Source organism: Oncorhynchus mykiss, chromosome 11 (genome assembly GCF_057628025.1).
Source record: "Oncorhynchus mykiss isolate SJ-2025 chromosome 11, ASM5762802v1, whole genome shotgun sequence".
NCBI lineage: Eukaryota > Metazoa > Chordata > Actinopteri > Salmoniformes > Salmonidae > Oncorhynchus > Oncorhynchus mykiss.
In genome coordinates this window covers 22,712,573-22,737,752 of record NC_143032.1, presented here as the reverse complement: position 1 = coordinate 22,737,752, position 25,180 = coordinate 22,712,573, and the positions used below count along the sequence as shown (strand labels likewise).

At 42.5% G+C, this 25,180-nt stretch overlaps 1 protein-coding gene across 7 annotated transcripts in view; it reads left to right on the top strand.

Annotated features, from left to right (window-relative positions):
• arhgap29a (Rho GTPase activating protein 29a) overlaps positions 1-25,180 on the top strand; it is a 72,902-nt gene that overhangs the window by 44,402 nt on the left and 3,320 nt on the right. For all 7 annotated transcript variants that reach the window (XM_036935188.2, XM_036935187.2, XM_090189745.1 and 4 more), the window contains 14 exons: positions 1,082-1,146; positions 1,309-1,419; positions 1,599-1,679; positions 10,351-10,512; positions 11,146-11,283; positions 11,543-11,745; positions 12,844-13,028; positions 14,195-14,323; positions 15,427-15,525; positions 18,863-19,026; positions 22,910-23,098; positions 23,254-23,391; positions 23,635-23,870; positions 24,122-24,458. In XM_036935188.2, coding sequence (XP_036791083.1) covers positions 1,082-1,146; positions 1,309-1,419; positions 1,599-1,679; positions 10,351-10,512; positions 11,146-11,283; positions 11,543-11,745; positions 12,844-13,028; positions 14,195-14,323; positions 15,427-15,525; positions 18,863-19,026; positions 22,910-23,098; positions 23,254-23,391; positions 23,635-23,870; positions 24,122-24,458 — 2,237 coding nt within the window. The remainder of the gene's footprint in view (positions 1-1,081; positions 1,147-1,308; positions 1,420-1,598; positions 1,680-10,350; positions 10,513-11,145; positions 11,284-11,542; positions 11,746-12,843; positions 13,029-14,194; positions 14,324-15,426; positions 15,526-18,862; positions 19,027-22,909; positions 23,099-23,253; positions 23,392-23,634; positions 23,871-24,121; positions 24,459-25,180) is intronic.

The window sequence follows — 25,180 nt, the reverse complement described above, 5'->3', positions numbered from 1 at the left end:
GGCACACATAGCCTACATATCAATGCATACACACAAACTATCTTTCGGGGTTAGGGGTATTTGCTGATCTTTAACTCCTTTTGCATCAGCTCTGGAAGTGTTTTTTTCTTAGCGTTAGCCTGGCATTAACTACTGTACATTAGCTTAGTTTGTCCTAACATTAGTTAAGGTATATTAGCATAGTTTGTCTTAGCATTAGCTACTGTATATTAGCTTAGTTTGTACTAGCATTAGCTACTGCATATTACCTTTGTTTTTCCTGGCGTTAGCTACTGTATATTAGCTTAGTTTGTCCTAACATTAGTTAAGGTATATTAGCATAGTTTGTCTTAGCATTAGCTACTGTATATTACCTTTGTTTTTCCTGGCGTTAGCTACTGCATATTACCTTTGTTTTTCCTGGCGTTAGCTACTGCATATTACCTTTGTTTTTCCTGGCGTTAGCTACTGCATATTACCTTTGTTTTTCCTGGCGTTAGCTACTGTATATTAGCTTAGTTTGTCCTAGTATTAGCTGCTGTATATTAGCTTAGTTTGTCCTAGCATTAGCCTACTTGTATACAATAATAGATAGTTTCACACCGGTTCTATATTGCCCCAGATATACAGTAGGACAAACTTACATGGGTTTCACTACAGTAAACACTAAACTTACCTAAGCACAGTGTAGTGTAAAATCTTAGAAAAAAGGGTTTCCAAAGGTTCTTCAGCTGTCCCCATAGAATAACCCTTTTTGGTTCCAAGTAGAACTCTTTTGGGTTTTATGTACAACCCTCTCAGGAAAGTGTTCTACCTGGAACCAAAAGGGTTCTTCAAAGGTTCTCCTATTGGGACAGCCAGAGAACCATTTTAGGTTCTAGATAGCACCTTTTTTGCTAAAAGTGTAGTAGTGTGATTAGTCATTTGTCGTCAGGTCCTCTATTTGGATGAATAGGTTACTGGGCATTTGTGGTTTTTGTCCTGTACTTAATCACTCGATGTCTACATACTAAACACAGGGACAGTAGCTACTTAATCATGCTGTATTGAACATTTATGACATAACCAGGCTAGGCAGGTAACGTTGAGTGTCTGATTGCAGATATCGAGTGTGCGAAGAGCTACGCCAAAATGGCAGAATCAGCGAAGACACTCGCAAGTCAACAGGTGATTATGATGAAATATGTTTTCTGCTCATATCAGTTGCATTTGTTCACCGGTTAATTGTATCTCAAAAGATAACAGCTGTCAAAGCAATGAATCATTTTAAACCATCTCCACTACTTCTTTGAATTGTGATTAGTCACTTTTGTTGTCTTCCCATCAAAGGAGTTCATGCCATTCCGGGACATTTACATGTCAGCGTTCAAGAACGATATTGAGTACAGCCAGCTCCTACTGCATACAGCAGCTACCCTTCAAACCAACAAATTCATGCAGGTATGTACATCTGTCTACGTGACTTTTCTACAGTATGTCCTGCTCTGATCTGCATAATCCATACTCACAGGCATTTGATGGATAAGTTAGCATTGACTCACTGGAGCGTGTGTGTGTGTGTGTGTGTGTGTGTGTGTGTGTGTGTGTGTGTGTGTGTGTGTGTGTGTGTGTTTCTCTAGCCTCTCCTCGCACGGAAGAACGAGCTGGACAAACTGAGGAAGGAGGTCAAGGAGCAGTGGCAGAGAGAACAGAAGAAAATGGTGGGTGGAACTTCAGAACTTTAAAAGGTCACATTAAAAGGAAACTTAAAGCAAACAGAGCCACAGTAATCAAATAATATGTAAACCCCTCGCTGTGTGTGTGCGTGTGTGTGCGCGTGTGTGTGAGCCAGGCTCTTGACATTATTCAGGCGGTTTAATAGCTGCAGAGTGTTGAAGGTAATCTCTTGGAAGTCCAATTGCACCACCAGTGTGACAAGATGAGAGCAGACCCTGAACAAACTGGGTTGGTTAGTGTGTATCTCTAAGGATTGGGTTGGTTAGTATGTATCTCTAAGGACTGGGTTGGTTAGTGTGTAACTCTAAGGACTGGGTTGGTTAGTGTGTATCTCTAAGGACTGGGTTGGTTAGTGTGTATCTCTGAGGACTGGGTTGGTTAGTGTGTATCTCTAAGGACTGGGTTGGTTAGTATGTATCTCTAAGGACTGGGTTGGTTAGTGTGTAACTCTAAGGACTGGGTTGGTTAGTGTGTATCTCTAAGGACTGGGTTGGTTAGTGTGTATCTCTGAGGACTGGGTTGGTTAGTGTGTATCTCTAAGGACTGGGTTGGTTAGTATGTGTCTCTAAGGACTGGGTGGGTTAGTGTGTATCTCTAAGGACTGGGTTGGTTAGTATGTATCTCCTAGGACTGGGTTGATTAGTATGTACTGTATCTCTAAGGACTGGGTTGGTTAGTGTGTATCTCTAAGGACTGGGTTGGTTAGTGTGTAACTCTAAGGACTGGGTTGGTTTGTATGTATCTCTAAGGACTGGGTTGGTTAGTATGTATCTCTAAGGACTGGGTTGTTTAGTGTGTAACTCTAAGGACTGGGTTGGTTAGTGTGTATCTCTGAGGACTGGGTTGATTAGTATGTATCTCTAAGGACTGGATTGGTTAGTGTGTATCACTAAGGACTGGGTGGGTTATTATGTACTGTATCTCTAAGGACTGGGTTGGTTAGTATGTACTGTATCTCTAAGGACTGGGTTGGTTAGTGTGTATCTCTAAGGACGGGGTTGGTTAGTATGTATCTCTAAGGACTGGGTTGGTTAGTATGTATCTCCTAGGACTGGGTTGGTTAGTATGTACTGTATCTCTAAGGACTGGGTTGGTTAGTGTGTATCTTAAGGACTGGGTTGGTTAGTGTGTATCTCTAAGGACTGGGTGGGTTAGTATGTATCTCTAAGGACTGGGTTGGTTAGTATGTATCTCTAAGGACTGGGTTGGTTAGTGTGTAACTCTAAGGACTGGGTTGGTTAGTATGTACAGTATCTCTAAGGACTGGGTTGATTATTGTGTATCTCTAAGGACTGGGTTGGTTAGTGTGTAACTCTAGGGACTGGGTTGGTTAGTGTGTAACTCTTAAGGACTGGGTTGGTTAGTATGTGCTGTATCTCTAAGGACTGGGTTGGTTAGTATGTATCTCTAAGGACTGGGTTGGTTAGTATGTATCTCTTAAGGACTGGGTTGTTTAGTGTGTATCTCTAAGGACTGGGTTGGTTAGTATGTTTCTCTAAGGACTGGGTTTGTTAGTGTGTATCTCTAAGGATTGGGTTGGTTTGTGTGTATCTCTAAGGACTGGGTTGGTTAGTGTGTATCTCTAGGGACTGGGTTGGTTAGTATGTACTGTATCTCTAAGGACTGGGTTGGTTAGTATGTACTGTATCTCTAAGGACTGGGTTGGTTAGTATGTATCTCTTAAGGACTGGGTTGTTTAGTGTGTATCTCTAAGGACTAGGTTGGTTAGTATGTACTGTATCTCTAAGGACTGGGTTGGTTAGTGTGTATCTCTAAGGACTGGGTTTGTTAGTGTGTATCTCTAAGGACTGGGTTGGTTCGTGTGTATCTCTAAGGACTGGGTTGGTTAGTGTGTATCTCTAGGGACTGGGTTGGTTAGTATGTACTGTATCTCCAAGGACTGGGTTGGTTAGTATGTACTGTACCTCTAAGGACGGGGTTTGTTCGCATGTATCTCTTTGGGCTGGGTTGTTTAGTATGTACTGTATCTCTAAGGACTGGGTTGGTTAGTGTGTATCTTAAGGACTGGGTTGGTTAGTGTGTATCTCTAAGGACTGGGTGGGTTAGTATGTATCTCTAAGGACTGGGTTGGTTAGTATGTATCTCTAAGGACTGGGTTGGTTAGTGTGTAACTCTAAGGACTGGGTTGGTTAGTATGTATCTCTAAGGACTGGTTTGATTAGTATGTATCTCTAATAACTGGGTTGGTTAGTGTGTAACTCTAAGGACTGTGTTGGTTTGTATGTACTGTATTTCTAAGGACTGGGTTGGTTAGTATGTATCTCTTAGGACTCGGTTGTTTAGTATGTATCTCTAAGGACTGGTTTGATTAGTATGTATCTCTAATAACTGGGTTGGTTAGTGTGTATCTCTAATGACTGGGTTGGTTAGTGTGTATCTCTAAGGACTGGGTTGGTTAGTGTGTGTCTCTAAGGACTGGGTTGGTTAGTGTGTATCTCTAAGGACTGGGTTGGTTAGTGTGTATCTCTAAGGACTGGATTGGTTAGTATGTATCTCTAAGGACTGGGTTGGTTAGTGTGTATCTCTAAGGACTGGGTTGGTTAGTGTGTACTGTATCTCTAAGGACGGGGTTGGTTAGTATGTATCTCTAAGGACGGGGTTGGTTAGTGTGTAACTCTAAGGACTGGGTTGGTTAGTGTGTAACTGTAAGGACTGGGTTGGTTAGTGTGTAACTCTGAGGACTGGGTTGGTTAGTGTGTATCTCTAAGGACTGGGTTGGTTAGTGTGTATCTCTAAGGACTGGGTTGGTTAGTGTGTATCTCTAAGGACTGGGTTGGTTAGTGTGTACTGTATCTCTAAGGACGGGGTTGGTTAGTATGTATCTCTAAGGACGGGGTTGGTTAGTGTGTAACTCTAAGGACTGGGTTGGTTAGTGTGTAACTGTAAGGACTGGGTTGGTTAGTGTGTAACTCTGAGGACTGGGTTGGTTAGTGTGTATCTCTAAGGACTGGGTTGGTTAGTGTGTAACTCTAAGGACTGGGTTGGTTAGTGTGTATCTCTGAGGACTGGGTTGATTAGTATGTATCTCTAAGGACTGGATTGGTTAGTGTGTATCACTAAGGACTGGGTGGGTTATTATGTACTGTATCTCTAAGGACTGGGTTGGTTAGTATGTACTGTATCTCTAAGGACTGGGTTGGTTAGTGTGTATCTCTAAGGACGGGGTTGGTTAGTATGTATCTCTAAGGACTGGGTTGGTTAGTATGTATCTCCTAGGACTGGGTTGGTTAGTATGTACTGTATCTCTAAGGACTGGGTTGGTTAGTGTGTATCTTAAGGACTGGGTTGGTTAGTGTGTATCTCTAAGGACTGGGTGGGTTAGTATGTATCTCTAAGGACTGGGTTGGTTAGTATGTATCTCTAAGGACTGGGTTGGTTAGTGTGTAACTCTAAGGACTGGGTTGGTTAGTATGTACAGTATCTCTAAGGACTGGGTTGATTATTGTGTATCTCTAAGGACTGGGTTGGTTAGTGTGTAACTCTAGGGACTGGGTTGGTTAGTGTGTAACTCTAAGGACTGGGTTGGTTAGTGTGTAACTCTTAAGGACTGGGTTGGTTAGTATGTGCTGTATCTCTAAGGACTGGGTTGGTTAGTATGTATCTCTAAGGACTGGGTTGGTTAGTATGTATCTCTTAAGGACTGGGTTGTTTAGTGTGTATCTCTAAGGACTGGGTTGGTTAGTATGTTTCTCTAAGGACTGGGTTTGTTAGTGTGTATCTCTAATGACTGGGTTGGTTAGTGTGTATCTCTAAGGACTGGGTTGGTTAGTGTGTGTCTCTAAGGACTGGGTTGGTTAGTGTGTATCTCTAAGGACTGGGTTGGTTAGTGTGTATCTCTAAGGACTGGATTGGTTAGTATGTATCTCTAAGGACTGGGTTGGTTAGTGTGTATCTCTAAGGACTGGGTTGGTTAGTGTGTACTGTATCTCTAAGGACGGGGTTGGTTAGTATGTATCTCTAAGGACGGGGTTGGTTAGTGTGTAACTCTAAGGACTGGGTTGGTTAGTGTGTAACTGTAAGGACTGGGTTGGTTAGTGTGTAACTCTGAGGACTGGGTTGGTTAGTGTGTATCTCTAAGGACTGGGTTGGTTAGTGTGTATCTCTAAGGACTGGGTTGGTTAGTGTGTATCTCTAAGGACTGGGTTGGTTAGTGTGTACTGTATCTCTAAGGACGGGGTTGGTTAGTATGTATCTCTAAGGACGGGGTTGGTTAGTGTGTAACTCTAAGGACTGGGTTGGTTAGTGTGTAACTGTAAGGACTGGGTTGGTTAGTGTGTAACTCTGAGGACTGGGTTGGTTAGTGTGTATCTCTAAGGACTGGGTTGGTTAGTGTGTAACTCTAAGGACTGGGTTGGTTAGTGTGTATCTCTGAGGACTGGGTTGATTAGTATGTATCTCTAAGGACTGGATTGGTTAGTGTGTATCACTAAGGACTGGGTGGGTTATTATGTACTGTATCTCTAAGGACTGGGTTGGTTAGTATGTACTGTATCTCTAAGGACTGGGTTGGTTAGTGTGTATCTCTAAGGACGGGGTTGGTTAGTATGTATCTCTAAGTACTGGGTTGGTTAGTATGTATCTCCTAGGACTGGGTTGGTTAGTATGTACTGTATCTCTAAGGACTGGGTTGGTTAGTGTGTATCTTAAGGACTGGGTTGGTTAGTGTGTATCTCTAAGGACTGGGTGGGTTAGTATGTATCTCTAAGGACTGGGTTGGTTAGTATGTATCTCTAAGGACTGGGTTGGTTAGTGTGTAACTCTAAGGACTGGGTTGGTTAGTATGTACAGTATCTCTAAGGACTGGGTTGATTATTGTGTATCTCTAAGGACTGGGTTGGTTAGTGTGTAACTCTAGGGACTGGGTTGGTTAGTGTGTAACTCTAAGGACTGGGTTGGTTAGTGTGTAACTCTTAAGGACTGGGTTGGTTAGTATGTGCTGTATCTCTAAGGACTGGGTTGGTTAGTATGTATCTCTAAGGACTGGGTTGGTTAGTATGTATCTCTTAAGGACTGGGTTGTTTAGTGTGTATCTCTAAGGACTGGGTTGGTTAGTATGTTTCTCTAAGGACTGGGTTTGTTAGTGTGTATCTCTAAGGATTGGGTTGGTTTGTGTGTATCTCTAAGGACTGGGTTGGTTAGTGTGTATCTCTAGGGACTGGGTTGGTTAGTATGTACTGTATCTCTAAGGACTGGGTTGGTTAGTATGTACTGTATCTCTAAGGACTGGGTTGGTTAGTATGTATCTCTTAAGGACTGGGTTGTTTAGTGTGTATCTCTAAGGACTAGGTTGGTTAGTATGTACTGTATCTCTAAGGACTGGGTTGGTTAGTGTGTATCTCTAAGGACTGGGTTTGTTAGTGTGTATCTCTAAGGACTGGGTTGGTTCGTGTGTATCTCTAAGGACTGGGTTGGTTAGTGTGTATCTCTAGGGACTGGGTTGGTTAGTATGTACTGTATCTCCAAGGACTGGGTTGGTTAGTATGTACTGTACCTCTAAGGACGGGGTTTGTTCGCATGTATCTCTTTGGGCTGGGTTGTTTAGTATGTACTGTATCTCTAAGGACTGGGTTGGTTAGTGTGTATCTTAAGGACTGGGTTGGTTAGTGTGTATCTCTAAGGACTGGGTGGGTTAGTATGTATCTCTAAGGACTGGGTTGGTTAGTATGTATCTCTAAGGACTGGGTTGGTTAGTGTGTAACTCTAAGGACTGGGTTGGTTAGTATGTATCTCTAAGGACTGGTTTGATTAGTATGTATCTCTAATAACTGGGTTGGTTAGTGTGTAACTCTAAGGACTGTGTTGGTTTGTATGTACTGTATTTCTAAGGACTGGGTTGGTTAGTATGTATCTCTTAGGACTCGGTTGTTTAGTATGTATCTCTAAGGACTGGTTTGATTAGTATGTATCTCTAATAACTGGGTTGGTTAGTGTGTATCTCTAAGGACTGGGTTGGTTAGTGTGTACTGTATCTCTAAGGACGGGGTTGGTTAGTATGTATCTCTAAGGACGGGGTTGGTTAGTGTGTAACTCTAAGGACTGGGTTGGTTAGTGTGTAACTGTAAGGACTGGGTTGGTTAGTGTGTAACTCTGAGGACTGGGTTGGTTAGTGTGTATCTCTAAGGACTGGGTTGGTTAGTGTGTAACTCTAAGGACTGGGTTGGTTAGTGTGTATCTCTGAGGACTGGGTTGATTAGTATGTATCTCTAAGGACTGGATTGGTTAGTGTGTATCACTAAGGACTGGGTGGGTTATTATGTACTGTATCTCTAAGGACTGGGTTGGTTAGTATGTACTGTATCTCTAAGGACTGGGTTGGTTAGTGTGTATCTCTAAGGACGGGGTTGGTTAGTATGTATCTCTAAGGACTGGGTTGGTTAGTATGTATCTCCTAGGACTGGGTTGGTTAGTATGTACTGTATCTCTAAGGACTGGGTTGGTTAGTGTGTATCTTAAGGACTGGGTTGGTTAGTGTGTATCTCTAAGGACTGGGTGGGTTAGTATGTATCTCTAAGGACTGGGTTGGTTAGTATGTATCTCTAAGGACTGGGTTGGTTAGTGTGTAACTCTAAGGACTGGGTTGGTTAGTATGTACAGTATCTCTAAGGACTGGGTTGATTATTGTGTATCTCTAAGGACTGGGTTGGTTAGTGTGTAACTCTAGGGACTGGGTTGGTTAGTGTGTAACTCTAAGGACTGGGTTGGTTAGTGTGTAACTCTTAAGGACTGGGTTGGTTAGTATGTGCTGTATCTCTAAGGACTGGGTTGGTTAGTATGTATCTCTAAGGACTGGGTTGGTTAGTATGTATCTCTTAAGGACTGGGTTGTTTAGTGTGTATCTCTAAGGACTGGGTTGGTTAGTATGTTTCTCTAAGGACTGGGTTTGTTAGTGTGTATCTCTAAGGATTGGGTTGGTTTGTGTGTATCTCTAAGGACTGGGTTGGTTAGTGTGTATCTCTAGGGACTGGGTTGGTTAGTATGTACTGTATCTCTAAGGACTGGGTTGGTTAGTATGTACTGTATCTCTAAGGACTGGGTTGGTTAGTATGTATCTCTTAAGGACTGGGTTGTTTAGTGTGTATCTCTAAGGACTAGGTTGGTTAGTATGTACTGTATCTCTAAGGACTGGGTTGGTTAGTGTGTATCTCTAAGGACTGGGTTTGTTAGTGTGTATCTCTAAGGACTGGGTTGGTTCGTGTGTATCTCTAAGGACTGGGTTGGTTAGTGTGTATCTCTAGGGACTGGGTTGGTTAGTATGTACTGTATCTCCAAGGACTGGGTTGGTTAGTATGTACTGTACCTCTAAGGACGGGGTTTGTTCGCATGTATCTCTTTGGGCTGGGTTGTTTAGTATGTACTGTATCTCTAAGGACTGGGTTGGTTAGTGTGTATCTTAAGGACTGGGTTGGTTAGTGTGTATCTCTAAGGACTGGGTGGGTTAGTATGTATCTCTAAGGACTGGGTTGGTTAGTATGTATCTCTAAGGACTGGGTTGGTTAGTGTGTAACTCTAAGGACTGGGTTGGTTAGTATGTATCTCTAAGGACTGGTTTGATTAGTATGTATCTCTAATAACTGGGTTGGTTAGTGTGTAACTCTAAGGACTGTGTTGGTTTGTATGTACTGTATTTCTAAGGACTGGGTTGGTTAGTATGTATCTCTTAGGACTCGGTTGTTTAGTATGTATCTCTAAGGACTGGTTTGATTAGTATGTATCTCTAATAACTGGGTTGGTTAGTGTGTATCTCTAATGACTGGGTTGGTTAGTGTGTATCTCTAAGGACTGGGTTGGTTAGTGTGTGTCTCTAAGGACTGGGTTGGTTAGTGTGTATCTCTAAGGACTGGGTTGGTTAGTGTGTATCTCTAAGGACTGGATTGGTTAGTATGTATCTCTAAGGACTGGGTTGGTTAGTGTGTATCTCTAAGGACTGGGTTGGTTAGTGTGTACTGTATCTCTAAGGACGGGGTTGGTTAGTATGTATCTCTAAGGACGGGGTTGGTTAGTGTGTAACTCTAAGGACTGGGTTGGTTAGTGTGTAACTGTAAGGACTGGGTTGGTTAGTGTGTAACTCTGAGGACTGGGTTGGTTAGTGTGTATCTCTAAGGACTGGGTTGGTTAGTGTGTATCTCTAAGGACTGGGTTGGTTAGTGTGTATCTCTAAGGACTGGGTTGGTTAGTGTGTACTGTATCTCTAAGGACGGGGTTGGTTAGTATGTATCTCTAAGGACGGGGTTGGTTAGTGTGTAACTCTAAGGACTGGGTTGGTTAGTGTGTAACTGTAAGGACTGGGTTGGTTAGTGTGTAACTCTGAGGACTGGGTTGGTTAGTGTGTATCTCTAAGGACTGGGTTGGTTAGTGTGTATCTCTAAGGACTGGGTTGGTTAGTGTGTATCTCTAAGGACTGGGTTGGTTAGTGTGTACTGTATCTCTAAGGACAGTTGATTTGTGTTTCCTTTGTGTGTTGTGGAACCATGTTTTGCCTTTGCAGTGTGAGAGAAAATTTGGTTGAAAAGTTAACAGTGATCAGGGCTGAGTCAATCATTTTGTAACAGACATGTTTGTGTGCGTACATGTATGTTGTTTAGTGTATTTGTTTGCCTCGTGTTTCCCTTGTGTTAATGCTGTGTGTATTTTCAGCATGAGGCGGATAGTGCCCTGAGGAAGGCCCGTGTTCTGCAAGCCCAGAGACAGGAGGAGTATGAGAAGGCCCGGGTGTCCACCAGCCGAGTAGAGGAGGAGCAGCTGGGAGCAGCCAAGCTGGAGAAGAGACGAAGGCTGGAGGAGGAGGCTCTGCAGAAGGTAAAATATCTTGTCCCTAAGGTTTATAGCTCATCCATGTCATGTCTGAGGCCCATAGCTCATCCATGTCATCTCTGAGGCCCATAGCCCATCCGTGAGGCCCATAGATCATCCCTGAAACACATATCTCATCCTTTAAGCCCATAGTTACCCACTGAGGCCCAAAGCTTGAGGCCTAGGGTTACTGAAATACACAATCAAGTTAACATTTACGGTGACATTTTTGTCAATTAGTAGACGCTCTTATCCAGAGTTAACCACTTCTGAACAACTAACCCATTTATATATATTTTTAAAAATGTATTTAACTAGGCAAGTCAGTTAAGAACAAATGCTTATTTACATTGACAGCCTAAACCGGCCAAACCCGGACAATTGTGCACCGCCCTATGGGACTCCCAATACACAGCCGGTTGTGATACAGCTTAGATTCGAACCAGGGTGTTTGTAGTGACGCCTCTAGGACTGACATGAAGGGCCTTAGGCCACTACGCCACTCGGGAACCCATAACTGTAAAATGGGAATCCACATTGACATATTGAAGATGTTACTCTTTTGATCACTGGATTGTAGTTGTGAGCAGTTCTGCTTGACAGGTTACCCCCCCCCCCCCCCTCTACTCTTTTCCATAGGCGGATGAGGCCAGAGACCACTGCAAGGCCTGTCTGACAGATGTAGGTGTTAAGAGAGTGGACCTGGCCAACACCAAGTGTGAGATCCTCACCCAGTTACGAAAGCTGGTCTTCCAGTGTGACCTCACTCTGAAAGCGGTATGTTGACAAATACATCTTACAGGATCCAAATGTTTGAGTAAAATCAAATATTCCCCAAAATATAGTAGATAGTAATATAGTATGTCCAGTGACTACTAAAGGCCATTTTTGGACATTCTGTCTGGTGTGGATAATGTCATAAGAGAAGATACTGTAGATCTGGTGTAGGTGTAGATACTGTCTGGTGTAGATACTGTCATTCTAATTTTATGGGTGCTGTATCTCATGGGCTTTCTCTGTGTGTACGTCTCCCCAGGTGACAGTGAATTGGTTCCAGCTCCAGCAGGCCCAGGTTGTGTCTCTACCCGTCAACCACCAGTCTCTGTGTGAGAGCGCCAAGCTGTACGAGCCGGGTCAGCGATACGTTGGCTTCGTCAGGAGTCTTCCTGCCCAGTCAGACAGACCCAGGGTGGAGTCCTACTCCTTCGACGCCACCGTCTCACACTGTAACAACGCAGGGTGAGGGGAACACTGGATGGATGCTGTGATTTTGATTATCCTACTACTTTGGCTTAAACTCACTCTTTGATCCTTAAACATAAATAGAGTGTGTGTGTGCGTGTGAGTGCCTAAAAACTTGTGAATCATCATCGTAAATAGGATTGAGATCTCCATGAGTGCCATCATATGAACAAATGAGTGAGTTGTGTTTTGAGAGAAAAAAGCCTTATGGAGAATAGTATTATATTTTGTGATTTGCTGAGAGAACGAGTGACTGGGAGAGCTTGAGAGAGAGCGAGAAAGAGAGAGAGAAAGAAAGAGAAAGAGAGAGATGTTTTTAGAGAGATTGTGTTAAGAGAGGGGAACACAATTGAGTTTGGTCTGCAGGACTTCCTGAGGTAGTGACTGGTCATGGGAAAGAGAAAGAGAGAGAGAGAGGTGAAGAAAGAGGTAGGGGGAAGGGGAAAACTCTGTTTTCATAATACTATTTCAGGCCATGCCTTCTGACAGAAACACCAATCTATGTTGTTCAACTCTTTTGCTGATCCGTGTACAGATATAAGATAGGCCCAAGTCTGCCCACTGGACCATTCTTAACTTCATACAAAAAAATATAATTTTTAGCCCTTCCGTTCATGAGTGGTCGTCATAGACTCGTGTAAGGATGTACGCAGTGAAACAGAGTGTGGACGTAGATACTTTGTTCTTGGTTTGTTTACTTCTCTGAGCAAAAGCAGTGGGGCGACACGTAGGGGAAGCAGGGGTTCATTATAGACCTATATCCTATAGACTGCCTATATGCACGTCCTTGTAGGAGGGCCTGTTGATTGGCATTGGGCCCGTTGATTGGTATTAGATCCATTGATTATTAGTAGTCCGTTATCAATTTCCACATATGTGAATGTTGATTGGGCTGTTCATTTCAGATTTCTATTGGTGTTAATGGGAATAATCCATTTCCTTTCTCAGCTATTCAGTTTGGTGATTATGTATGTAAAGGCTATGGGTTCGTCCATGCCAGTTCATGTTGATTGATTACAGTACCGTCACAAGTCACTGGATAATCTCTATGTTGCCTATAACGTGAGATGGAATGTTCATACAAACTCTTCCCAGGTTGCCCCTCGCCAAGCGGTCATTGAGTAGCACCCACTGCAGTACCCACAGTTCCCACGGTAACCTGTCCCAGATGTCGGTCACCTCTGGGGACTTCCTGGGGACCGACGAGGTGGAGAGCCCGGTCAACACACGGCCCGCCAAGATCTCTGAGAGACGGTCCAACAGCAGCACCGACATCCAAGGTAGTCTAGTGGTAGTCTAGTGGTAGCCTAGTCATTTATGGACAAGTACATGTGGGTTTCTGATGAGGGCTTGATCCTATAATACAGGTTAATAAACAACAAGAGGAAGGAATGAAAACACTCATTTTACTTTTAAAGCATACATGAGATAGAGGTCAAATCCAAATCAAATCAGATCATATTTGTCGCATGCTTCGTAAACGACAGGTGTAAACTTACAGTGAAATGCTTACTTACGGAATCTTCCCAACAATGCAGAGAGAAAGAAAATAGAGAAATAGTAGAAAAGTAATAATAAATACACAATGAGTAGTGGTAACTTGACTTTATACACAGAGTACCAGTACCGTGTCCATGTGCAGCGGTACGAGGTAAATTAGGTAGATATGTACACATAACTTGGGTGAGCGAGAGATAGAGAGAGTGTGTGTGTGTTGTGCTTGTGTTGGTGTGAGTGAGTCTGGAAGCCTCCAGGTTGATCCAGTCCTCATCTGACTGTCTGTCATTCAGGGAAAAACACACACCTTCACACACACTCTCACACACTCATTCACACGCACTCAGATCAGCTCATGACACTGATAGACTCATCTCACTCTTCACTGCAGGCCAAATTAAGACTTAACCCCAAATATTTTTTTAGTCTGCAAAACTTCCACATGTCATAATCTGTGGTAGATGTTGAATTGCTTTTACAGTTTGGTAATCTCTATCTTCTTCATGTCCAGGACCTCATAGGCATTGAGAAAAAAAATACATGTTTTGAATGTAAAATGAATGCTTACATAATCAACAAATTCATGATAAATCATTTTTGTTTGTATTCGTTTGATGTGTACAGAGGTCTATGGGATGATGATATCTTTTTGTGATTATCAAGTGTTTCCATGTAAACCACTGAATTAATGTGTCCTCTATCCCACACATAACCCACTCATTATGCCTTTATCAATGAGGATGCAATTAGCCAGTCTAGTCCATGTTTCCTTGACTGAATTTGAATGAGCTGAATTTCTGAATAGCTACATTCATGCATTCATTTTGTTTAAAATGTTTCAATAACTAAATGTAAAAGATTTTCAGTTATGAATGATTGGATAAATGCAAATGTATTGGAAGAGTACAGTAACAGATGCAGAATGAGTATTTCCTATTGTGTGTTCCAGCTCTGAGGATCCAGGGCCCGTTCCGACCCTGGGGAACGGGTAGCCAGGGCGGGGGGATGTGCAGTGACTCGGAGAGCGCCGGAGGCAGCAGCGAGTCCAGATCCATGGACTCCCCCACTGCCAGCCCAGGTGAGGCCCCATCTCTCCAACCACCTCCTTCCTATATACCCTTCCTAGCCTAGGGCCATATCTCCACACAACCTTCTATCCATTGGCTTAGCAGCCACCTTCCAAACACCTGGCACCAACCAGCACCGCCCCCTGTCTGCCTTAGCTTTCATCACCTGTTGAAAGGAATTGATTGATGGTTGTTATGTCATAGCAGCCACCCTCCTAGACGTGACAGAGACAGACAGACTGACAGTGGGACCATGCCTGAGTCCTGAAGGTGTCTCTATAATACCCTGGAGAGGGACTTGATCTACGGGCTGTGTAAATAACAGTGACATTTTCTGGAGTTTTGGGTTATTCTGGTGTTGTTTTGTGTTGATTATCTAATTGTGTAACGATGTGTTTCCTTCAAATTAATTATAGTGTTACAATCATGGTATAATCATACAAAACAAGTGTTCCAGAGTGAGATGTTTTATTTAACTAGTTATTGTTCATTTAACTGGATTAAGCAATCTGACTCGTTAGCACCTTTGGACTCATACAAATCTGGAATGATTGGAATGAGAGTTTGCTATCTAGTCAGTCCTATATTTCCAAAGTGCCCCAATGTCTGGAGAAATGTGGGGAATGTGGCCTATCACTTGTCTGACGTTGGCCTCTAGTCCAAGCCATTATCAGAACAGTAAGGGATCAACCAGAAGGATTGATCATTGAATGTAGCTGTGAATCACCCAGAATGACTCGTGGGTGGTACCCTGTTGGTCCCCTGACCTCTTGCCATTGGAGGGTCCTGTGTTATAATAGCTGGACACTCTTTGACAGCCGCTCAGTTCATACCAAGCCAGGCTTGAAGCTATTGCTAGAAAGGAGCAGACATTCTGAGATAACCTAAAACCAAGGATCTACTAATAAATATAATATATAATAATATAATATGTGCCATTTAGCAGACACTTTCATCCAAAACGACCTACAGTCATGCGTGCGTACTGCATACAATTGATATTATTACTAGACCAGGCCTCAGTTAGACGGTGGACAGTAATACTGAGTAGCTAGACAGTTGTATTGAAAAGTTACTATGAGAATATGTCGTGCGTTCACTGCCTCCTGCTTAGGTGACTTCAAGAGGAGGCTACCCAGAACCCCCTCCACGGGGACCATGTCGTCAGCTGATGACCTGGACGAGAGAGAGCCGCCCTCGCCGTCAGACAACGGTGAGTCAGATAGTTCATTCATTTGATATGTTTCTATATGCTTGCTTTGGCAAAGGGAAGTTCAGGGAAGGTGTGTGTCTTCAGCAGCAAAGCAAAGGTAGGCTAGCAGTTAGAGCATTAGTCCAGTAAATGTTGCTATTTTGAATATCCATGGTGAACAAATCTACCGATGTGCCCTTGAGCTAGGCACTTAACCCGTATTGCTCCAGGGTCGCTGTTGATAATGGCAGACACTGGCCGCGACCTCACTCTCTGAGGGTGTCTCAGGGAGAGTTGGGATATGCAAAAAAAAAAAACACATTTCCAATTGCAAACATGCGTAGAAGAGATCTTCTTTCTAAAGCGCTATATATCCATTTTCAGAAATGTTGGAAGTTAGCCTTTATTGTTAAAAGATCTTATGAACGAGATTGGTGTGTTTTTTCACTATCTAATCATGGCATGGGGTCGTTTAAAAACAGACGTATTTGTTTGAAATGTATCATTGATGGGTTTCATTTCAGAGAGACAAGTAATCATGTTTTTTGCTAAATGCTAAATATCCGCCTCACTCAGAGAAATATGTCGTACAGTTTTACAGTCAAATGGTTTTACAGTCAAATGTCACAAATAACTATATTTTTTATACATTTCTTTTTACCTTTATTTAACTAGGCAAGTCAGTTAAGAACAAAATCTTATTTTCAATGACAGTCTAGGAATAGTGGGTTAACTGCCTTGTTCAGGGGCAGAACAACAGATTTTTATCTTGTCAGCTCAGGATTTGATCTTGCAACCATTTCGGTTACTAGTCCAACGTTCTAACCACTAGGCTACCTTCCAGCCCCAGTAACTGATATATTTGTGTAATCAACATAAAAAAAACACTGAATCAATACAGTAATAGATCTGTATGTAAAACATTTGCAGTGCCTTCAGAAAGTAGCAATAAGTCAAGTAACCCCTTGACTTATTCCACATTTTGTTGTGTTACAGCGTGAATTCAAAATTGATTAAATATATGTTTTGTTCTCACCCATCTACACACAATACCCAATAATGACAAAGTGAAAACATGTTTTCAGAAATTTGTGCAACTTCATTGAAAATAAAATACAGAAATATCACATTTACATAAGTATCCACACCCCTGAGTCAAAACATGTTAGAATCACAATTTGCAACGATTACAGCTGTGAGTCTTTCTGAGTAAGTGGCGGCATGTAGTTTAGCGGTGAAGAGCGTTGGGCCATGGCCTCCTGAGTGGTGCAGCAGTCTAAGGCACCGGATCGTAATGCTAGAGGCGTCACTACAGACCTGGGTTCAATTCCAGCCTGTGTTGCAGCCAGCCACGACCTGGAGACCCATGAGGTGGCGCACAATTGGCACAGTGTTGTCCGGGTTAGGGGAGGGTTTGGCCGGGCCGGGATGTCCTTGTCCCATCTCGCTCTAGCAACTCCTGTGGTGGGCAGGGGGCATCCACGCCGACACGGTTGCCACATTGGTGTGGCTTGCTCTGTGTTAAGCAAAAAGTGTGTCAAGAAGCGGCGCAGCTTGGCAGTGTCGTGTTTTGGAGGACACATGGCTCTCGACCTTTGCCTATCCCTGTACGGGAGTGGAGTGATGGGACAAGGCTGTAACTATCAATTGGATATCACGAAAAAAGGGGTCAAAATTACCAAAAAAAATAAAACAGCATTTGGCCAGTGACTGAAAGGTTGCTTGTTTGAATACCTGAGCCGTCTAGATGAAAAATCTGTCGATGTGCCCTGAAGCAAGGCACTTAACCCTAATTGCTCCTGTAAGCCGCTCTGAATAAGAGTGTCTGCTAAATGTAAGTCTCTAAGAGCTTTGCACACCTAGATTATACAATTATTATTTAAAAATTATTCAAGCTATGTCAAGTTGTTTGTTGATCATTGCTAGACAAACATTTTAAAGTCTTGCCATAGATTTTCAATCCAATTTAAGTCAAAACTGTCATCTTGGTAAGCAACTCGAGTGTAGATTTGGCCTTGTGTTTTAAGTTATTGTCCTGCTAAAAGGGGAATTTGTCTCCCAGTGTCTGTTGGAAAGGATTTTAACTGTGCTTAGCTCTATTCCTTTTCTTTTTATCCTAAAAAACTACCCAAGTCCTTGCCGATGACAAGCATACCTATACCATGATGCAACCACCCCTGGGTTCAAAATATGGAGAGTGGTACTCAGTGTTATGTTGTATTGGATTTGCCTCAAACATAACACTTTGTGTTCAGGACATAAAGTACTTTGCCACATTTTTTATTTAGTGCCTTATTGTAAACAGGATGCCTGTTTTGGAATATTGTTATTCTGTACAGGCTTCCTTCCTTCTTTTCATTCTGTCATTTAGGTTAGTATTTAGGTTAGAGTAACTACAATGTTGTTGATCCATCCTTAGTTTTCTCCTATCACAGCCATTAAACTGTTTCAAAATCACCATTGGCCTCATGGTGAAATCCCTGAGCGGTTTCCTTCTTCTCTGGCAACTGAGTTAGGAAGGACTCCTTATCTTTGTAGTGGGTGTATATGTAGCTCAAATGGATATTCAAAGTCTGCTTTTTTTATTTTTTTACCCATCTACCAATAGGTGCCCTTCTTTGTGAGGCATTGGAAAACCTCCCTGGTCTTTGTGGTTAAATCTGTGTTTGACATTCACTGCTCGACTGAGGGACCTTACAGATAATTGTATGTGTGGTGTACAAAAATCATGTTAAACACTATTATTGTACACAGAGTGAGTCCATGCAACTTATTATGTGACTTGTTTTTTTTTTTACAAATTTTTACTCCTGAACTTATTTAGGCTTGCCATAACAAAGGGATTGAATACTTATTGACTCAAGACATTTCAGCTTTTCATTTTTTATAAATTTGTTTACATTTCTAAAAACATAATTCCACTTTGACATTATGTGGTATTGTGTGTAGGCCAGTGACACAAAATCTCAATCTAATCAACAAAATGTGGAAAAAGTCAAGGGGTGTGAATACTTTCTAAAGGTACTGTACATTTTACATTTTAGTAATTTAGCAGATGCTCTTATCTAGAGCGACTTACATTTAGTGTATTCATCTTAAGATAGGTGTTACAACCACATATCACAGTCAAACATACAGTATACAAACTTCCATTCCAGCTAAATAATGGAGTTTTGCATAAGCACCCACCAAAATTATGATTATTATTAATATTACACTCACTGAGCAAAACAACATTTGGACCAACAACAGAACAGACCAATAATACTGAGTGTGATGCTTTTAATGGAGATGATACTGACTCCCTCCCTCTCTCTCTCACTTTCTTTCCCTCCTCTCCGTCTCTTCTCTCCCTCAGGTCTGAGTGAGATGCTGATAGAGACAGCCAGTTCCCCAGGTCCGTTCCGTAACACCCAGATGTCCAAGGCAGCCCAAACACACAAGCTGAGGAAGCTGAGGGCCCTGTCCAAGTGCAGAGAATGTGATAGTCTGGTGGTCTTCCATGGGGCTGAGTGTGAGGAGGTGAGTGCAGTGGTTCTCAATCTGGGGTTCTCTACCCCTGGAAGTACCTGGCCTATCCACAGGGGGGAATTGGAAAGACTCTTAAGACCATATGCCTAATGATCAGTGGAACATGAGGGGGTACTTCAGGTAGAGCAAAATATGATTTTGGGTACAGTAAGTAACCATATAAGACATACTGGCGCTGAAGAACATGGCTAACGTTTTACATTCTCCCAACCAATTGTGCTACATTCTCCCAACCAACTTATTTTTTTAACTTATTGTGTACATAATGTTGCTGCTACCATCTCTTATGGCTGAAAATAACTTCTGGACTTCAGAAAAGCGATTACTCACCATGGACTGGAAGAAACTTTTTCCTTTAACGAGTCCGACAAGAAGGATATGCTGCTTTCACTGGAACAGGCCCAGATTCACGCCTTTTGCGTGAAGAAAAGATGCCGGAAAAGGGGACGCAGATCAGGGATCCTTCTGAGAATCCGGAGGCGAGCGAGTAAACTCCCAATGCCCAATCCATTCTTCTTGCTAACGTGCAATCATTGGAAAATAAAATTGATGACCTACGATTAAGATTATCCTACCAACGGGACATTAAAAACTGTAACATCTTATGTTTCACTGAGACGTGGCTGAACGAAAGATACGGACAATATAGAGCTAGCGGGATTTTCCATGCACCGGCAGAACATAGACGCTACCTCTGGTAAGACGAGGGGTGGGGGTGTGTGTCTTTTTGTCAATTACAGCTGATGCGCGATGTCTAATAAGGAGTCTCAAGGTATTGCTCGCCTGAGGTAGAGTACATTATGATAAGCTGCAGACCTCATTATCTACCAAGAGAGTTCTCGTCTGTATTATTTGTAGCTGTCTATTTACCACCACAAAATGAAGCTGGCACTAAGACTGCTGTCAACCAACTCTATAAGGCCATAAGCAAAGAAGAAAATGCTCACCCAGAAGCGGCGCTTCTAGTGGCCGGGGACTTTATTGCAGGTAAAATAAAATCAGTTTGACCAAGTTTTTTTTATATGCAACCAGGGGGAAAAAAATCCTAGACCATCTTTACTCCACACACAGAGATACATACAAAGTAGTGGTCGACCGATTAATCGGAATGGCCGATTAATTAGGGTCGATTTCAAGTTTTCATAACAATAGAAAATCTATATTTTTGGACACCGATTTCTGTTTTTACACCTTTATTTAACTAGGCAAGTCAGTTAAGAACACATTCTTATTTTCAATGACGGCCTAGGAACGGTGGGTTAACTGCCTTGTTCAGGGGTAGAACGACAGATTTTTACCTTGTCAGCTCAGGGATTCAATCTTGCAACCTTACGGTTAACCAACGCTCTAACCACCTGCCTTACATTGCACTCCACGAGGAGCCTGCCTGTTGCGTGAATGCAGTAAGAAGCCAAGGTAAGTTGCTAGCTAGCATTAAACTTATCTCATAAAAAACAATCAATCAATCAATCATAATCACTAGTTAACTACACATGGTTGATGATATTACTAGTTTATCTAGTGTGTCCTGCATTGCATATAATAAGATGCTGTGCGCATTCACGAAAAAGGACTGTCATTGCTCCAACGTGTACCTAACCATAAACTTCAATGCCTTTCTTAAAATCAATACACAAGTATATATTTTTAAACCTGCATATTTAGTTAATATCGCCTGTTAACTTTAATTTATTTTAACTAGGGAAATTGTTTCACTTCGCTTGAAACAGAGTCAGGGTATATGCAGCAGTTTGGGCCGCCTGGCTCGTTGCGAACTGTGTGAAGACTATTTCTTTCCAACAAAGACAGCTAATTACACCAAACGGGGGATGATTTAACAATCGACTGTACCTAACCATAAACATCAATGCCTTTCTTAAAATCAATACACAGAATTATATATTTTTAAACCTGCATATTTAGCTAAAAGAAATCCAGGTTAGCAGGCAATATTACCCAGGTGAAATTGTGTCACTTCTCTTGCGTTCATTGCACGCAGATATATTTAACAGTTTGGGCCGCCTGGCTCGTTGCGAACTAATTTGACAGAATTGTACATAATTATGACAAAACATTGAAGGTTGTGCAATATAACAGGAATATTTAGACTTATGGATGCCACCCGTTAGATAAAATACGGAACGGTTCCGTATTTCACTGAAAGAATAAACGTTTTGTTTTCGAAATTATAGTTTCCGGATTCAACCATATTAATGACCAAAGGCTCGTACTTCTGTGTGTTATGTTATAATTAAGTCTATGATTTGATAGAGCAGTCTGACTGAGTGATGGTAGGCACCAGCAGGCTCGTAAGCATTCATTCAAACAGCACTTTCGTGCGTTTTGCCAGCAGCTCTTCGCAATGCTTCAAGCATTGCACTGTTTATGACTTCAAGCCTATCAACTCCCGAGATTAGGCTGGTGTAACCGATGTGAAATGGCTAGCTAGTTAGCGGGGTGCGCTCTAATAGCGTTTCAAACGTCATTCTGTCTGAGACTTGGAGTAGTTGTTCCCCTTGCTCTGCATGGGTAACGCTGCTTCGAGGGTGGCTGTTGTCGATGTGTTCCTGGTTCGAGGGAGGAGCGAGGAGAGGAACGAAAGCTATACTGTTACACTGGCAATACTAAAGTGCCTATAAGAACATCCAATAGTCAAAGGTATATGAAATACAAATCGTATAGAGAGAAATAGTCCTATAATTCCTATAATAACTACAACCTAAAACGTCTTAGCTGGGAATATTGAAGACTCATGTTAAAAGGAACCACCAGCTTTCATATGTTCTCATGTTCTGAGCAAGGAACTTAAACGTTAGCTTTTTTACATGGCACATATTGCACTTTTACTTTCTTCTCCAACACTTTGTTTTTGCATTATTTAAACTAAATTGAACATGTTTCATTATTTATTTGTGACTAAATTGATTTTATTGATGTATTATATTAAGTTAAAATAAAAGTGTTCATTGCTTATTCAGTATTGTTGTAATTGTAATTATTACAAACATACATATAAAAATTGGCCGATTAATTAGTATCATTATTTTTGGTATTTTCGGTATCGGCGTTGAAAAATTGGTCGACCTCTATTACCTATGCATAGTCACTTCGCCCCCACCTACATGTACAGAGTACGTCAACTAGCCTGTACACCCGCACACTGACTCGGTACCGGTGCCCCCTGTATATAACCTCGTTATTGTTATTCTTATTGTGTTACTTTTATTAGTACTTTTTATTTGAACCTACTTGGTAAATATTTTCTTCTTCTTGAACTACACTGTTGGTTAAGGGCTTGTAAGTAAAGTCTACCCTTGTTGTATTCGGCGCATGTGGCAAATAAAGTTTGATTTGATTAGCACCAATAGGAAAGAGGTTGTAGATGACAAGTAGCCACACAGGGGCTGAATGAGAGTCCACAGACCATCAGTTGCCATTTAGAGTGACCTCTCCATCATCCAGCACTAGGTATTTGGACTCATTAAAAGGGGATGTGCAGCGGAAACCAAAGACCTTTTGTTACCCTCTGGGAGCCCGTACGATCCTCTTGTTAGAATGTTCTCTCAGCTCTGCTTATTTTAGATAGTGTTGCATTACATATTTATGGAAACATTCATATTTGGATACATTGGAACAGGACAGTGAAAGATAGTTACTTGAGGGGAATGGTTATTTAGACGATTATGTAACACTGTGGTCCTGTGTGGCTCTGTGAGAGTGGGGTACTAGCAACGTCAAGGTCATGGGACCAATTCCCACAGGGATCACATACACTTACTGAAATATATGCACTCACTGCTAAGTGGCATATATATACAGTATTATTGCTAGCTGACATGGATATTCACTCTTTGACTCCTCTACTGTTTCCCAGTGCTCCCTGGCCTGCCATAAGAAGTGTTTGGAGACACTGGCCATCCAGTGTGGTCATAAGAAACTCCAGGGTAGACTGCACCTCTTTGGTGTTGACTTCACCCAGGCAGCTAGGAACAACCCAGATGGTATTCCTTTCATCATCAGGAAGTGTACCTCGGAGATTGAGAATAGAGCGCTGGACATCAAGGTAACATTATGCTAGCTTTTTGAAGTAGGATTATGTAGCCTAGCTATATAGTATAGCTAATATTCTCTATTGTTTTAGATGTCATCCACCCCAGTTTTTTTTTAAATGTAATATCTCAGGATAAAATGGGCTGCTGTGTTGTCTTGGTTGTCCAGGGGATCTATCGTGTGAATGGGGCCAAGTCTCGTGTGGAGAAGCTCTGTCAGGCATTTGAGAACGGCAAGGACCTGGTGGAGCTATCTGACCTTTACCCCCATGACATCAGCAACGTGCTTAAACTTTACCTGAGACAGGTGGGTTTCACACACACACACACAATTCTTCAGGACAAGATATTTGCTGGTTACAGAGTACATCAGACAGACCACACACTAGCCCAATAATATTTACTTATCTACCTTCTCTTCATTCATTGCTAGTTTATACTCCCAAATGCTTATCTCTTTGTCTCCAGTCCTGTCTGTTGTATATTTGTCTTCATATTTTTGTCATTCCAGTTTAAAATTAACTTCCATGTTTATTTTCTCTCCCTGCAGCTTCCAGAGCCTCTCATCCTGTTCCGTTTCTACAACGACTTCATCGGCCTGGCCAAGGAGAGCCAGAACATCATCGTGGACGAGGTGGAGGCATCCAGGGTCAGCCCCGCCTCCCTGACCCCTCCACAGGTCAGCGTGGAGCTCAACCGGGTCCTCTTCAAGATCAAAGACCTCCTGAGACAGCTGCCTCCGGCCCACTACAAGACCCTGCAGTTCCTCATCCAACACCTGCACAGGTACCGAATCTATTCAGAGAATATAAATGAGTTAACCAACGCTCACAACTCTGACTTTCACCTAAATCATTTATTGATTTCAATGGGACACTGAGTTAAGTCAGCGGATCTCAAGGCAGAATACAACTCTATAAATACACATACACAACTTAAAACCCACACGTCGCACAAAGTAACAACAACAAACTGCAACAGCAGTAACAATGAACAAGAAGTCCACCATCATATTTCATCCTTCCTCACCCCTGTAGGGTGACCGAGCAGGCGGAGGAGAACAAGATGACAGCCAGTAACCTAGGCATCATCTTCGGCCCCACGCTCATCAAACCAAGACAGACGGACGCGGAGGTGTCCCTGTCCTCCCTGGTGGACTACCCCTACCAGGCACTCATCGTGGAGCTCCTCATCAGACACTATCAGATGATCTTTGATGCCCCCCTCAGCCCTCTGCCACGGCCCCAGGGCCCACCAGGCCCCTCTGGGGAGGGCTCTCCTCTGAAGGGTCAGGACGCTAACCCTTGCCTCACCCCTCAGGAGAAGGAGCAGCTTCTCAGCAGACACTCCAAGTCTCTAGTAGACATTAAGGAGGTGAGTGACTTGTCTGATCCCATATTAAAATAGAAGTCAATAGAAATTTGATTAACCTCAGCACTGACTACAATACATAACATGGCCAAAAGTATGTGGACACCTGCTCGTCGAACATCTCATTCCAAAATCATGGGCATTAATACGGAGTTGGTCCCCACTTTGCTGCTATAACAGCCTCCACTCTTCTAGGAACGCTTTCCACTAGATGTTGGAACATTGCTGTGGGGACTTGCTTCCATTCAGCCACAAGAGCATTAGTGAGGTCGGGCACTGATTTTGGGTGATTAGACCTGGCTTGCAGTCGGCGTTCAATTCATTCCAAAGGTGGGGTTGAGATCAGGGCTCTGCAAGCCAGTCAAGTTCTTCCACAATGATCTTGACAAACAATTTCTGTATGGACCTCGCTTTGTGCACGGGGACATTGTCATGCTGAAACAGGAAAGGTCATGCAGAAACAGGAAAGGTCCTTCCCCAAACTGTTGGCACAAAGTTGGAAGCAGAGAATCGTCTAGAACGTCATTATATGTTGTAGCGTATATATTTTTCTTCGGGGCCTTACATGAACCATGAAAAACAGCCCCAGACCATTATTCCACTTCCACTTGGCACTATGCATTCGGGCAGGTATCGTTCTCCTGGCATCCGCCAAACCCAGATTCGTTCATCGGACTGCCGGATAGTGAAGGGGGATTCATCACTCCAGAGAACGCATTTCCACT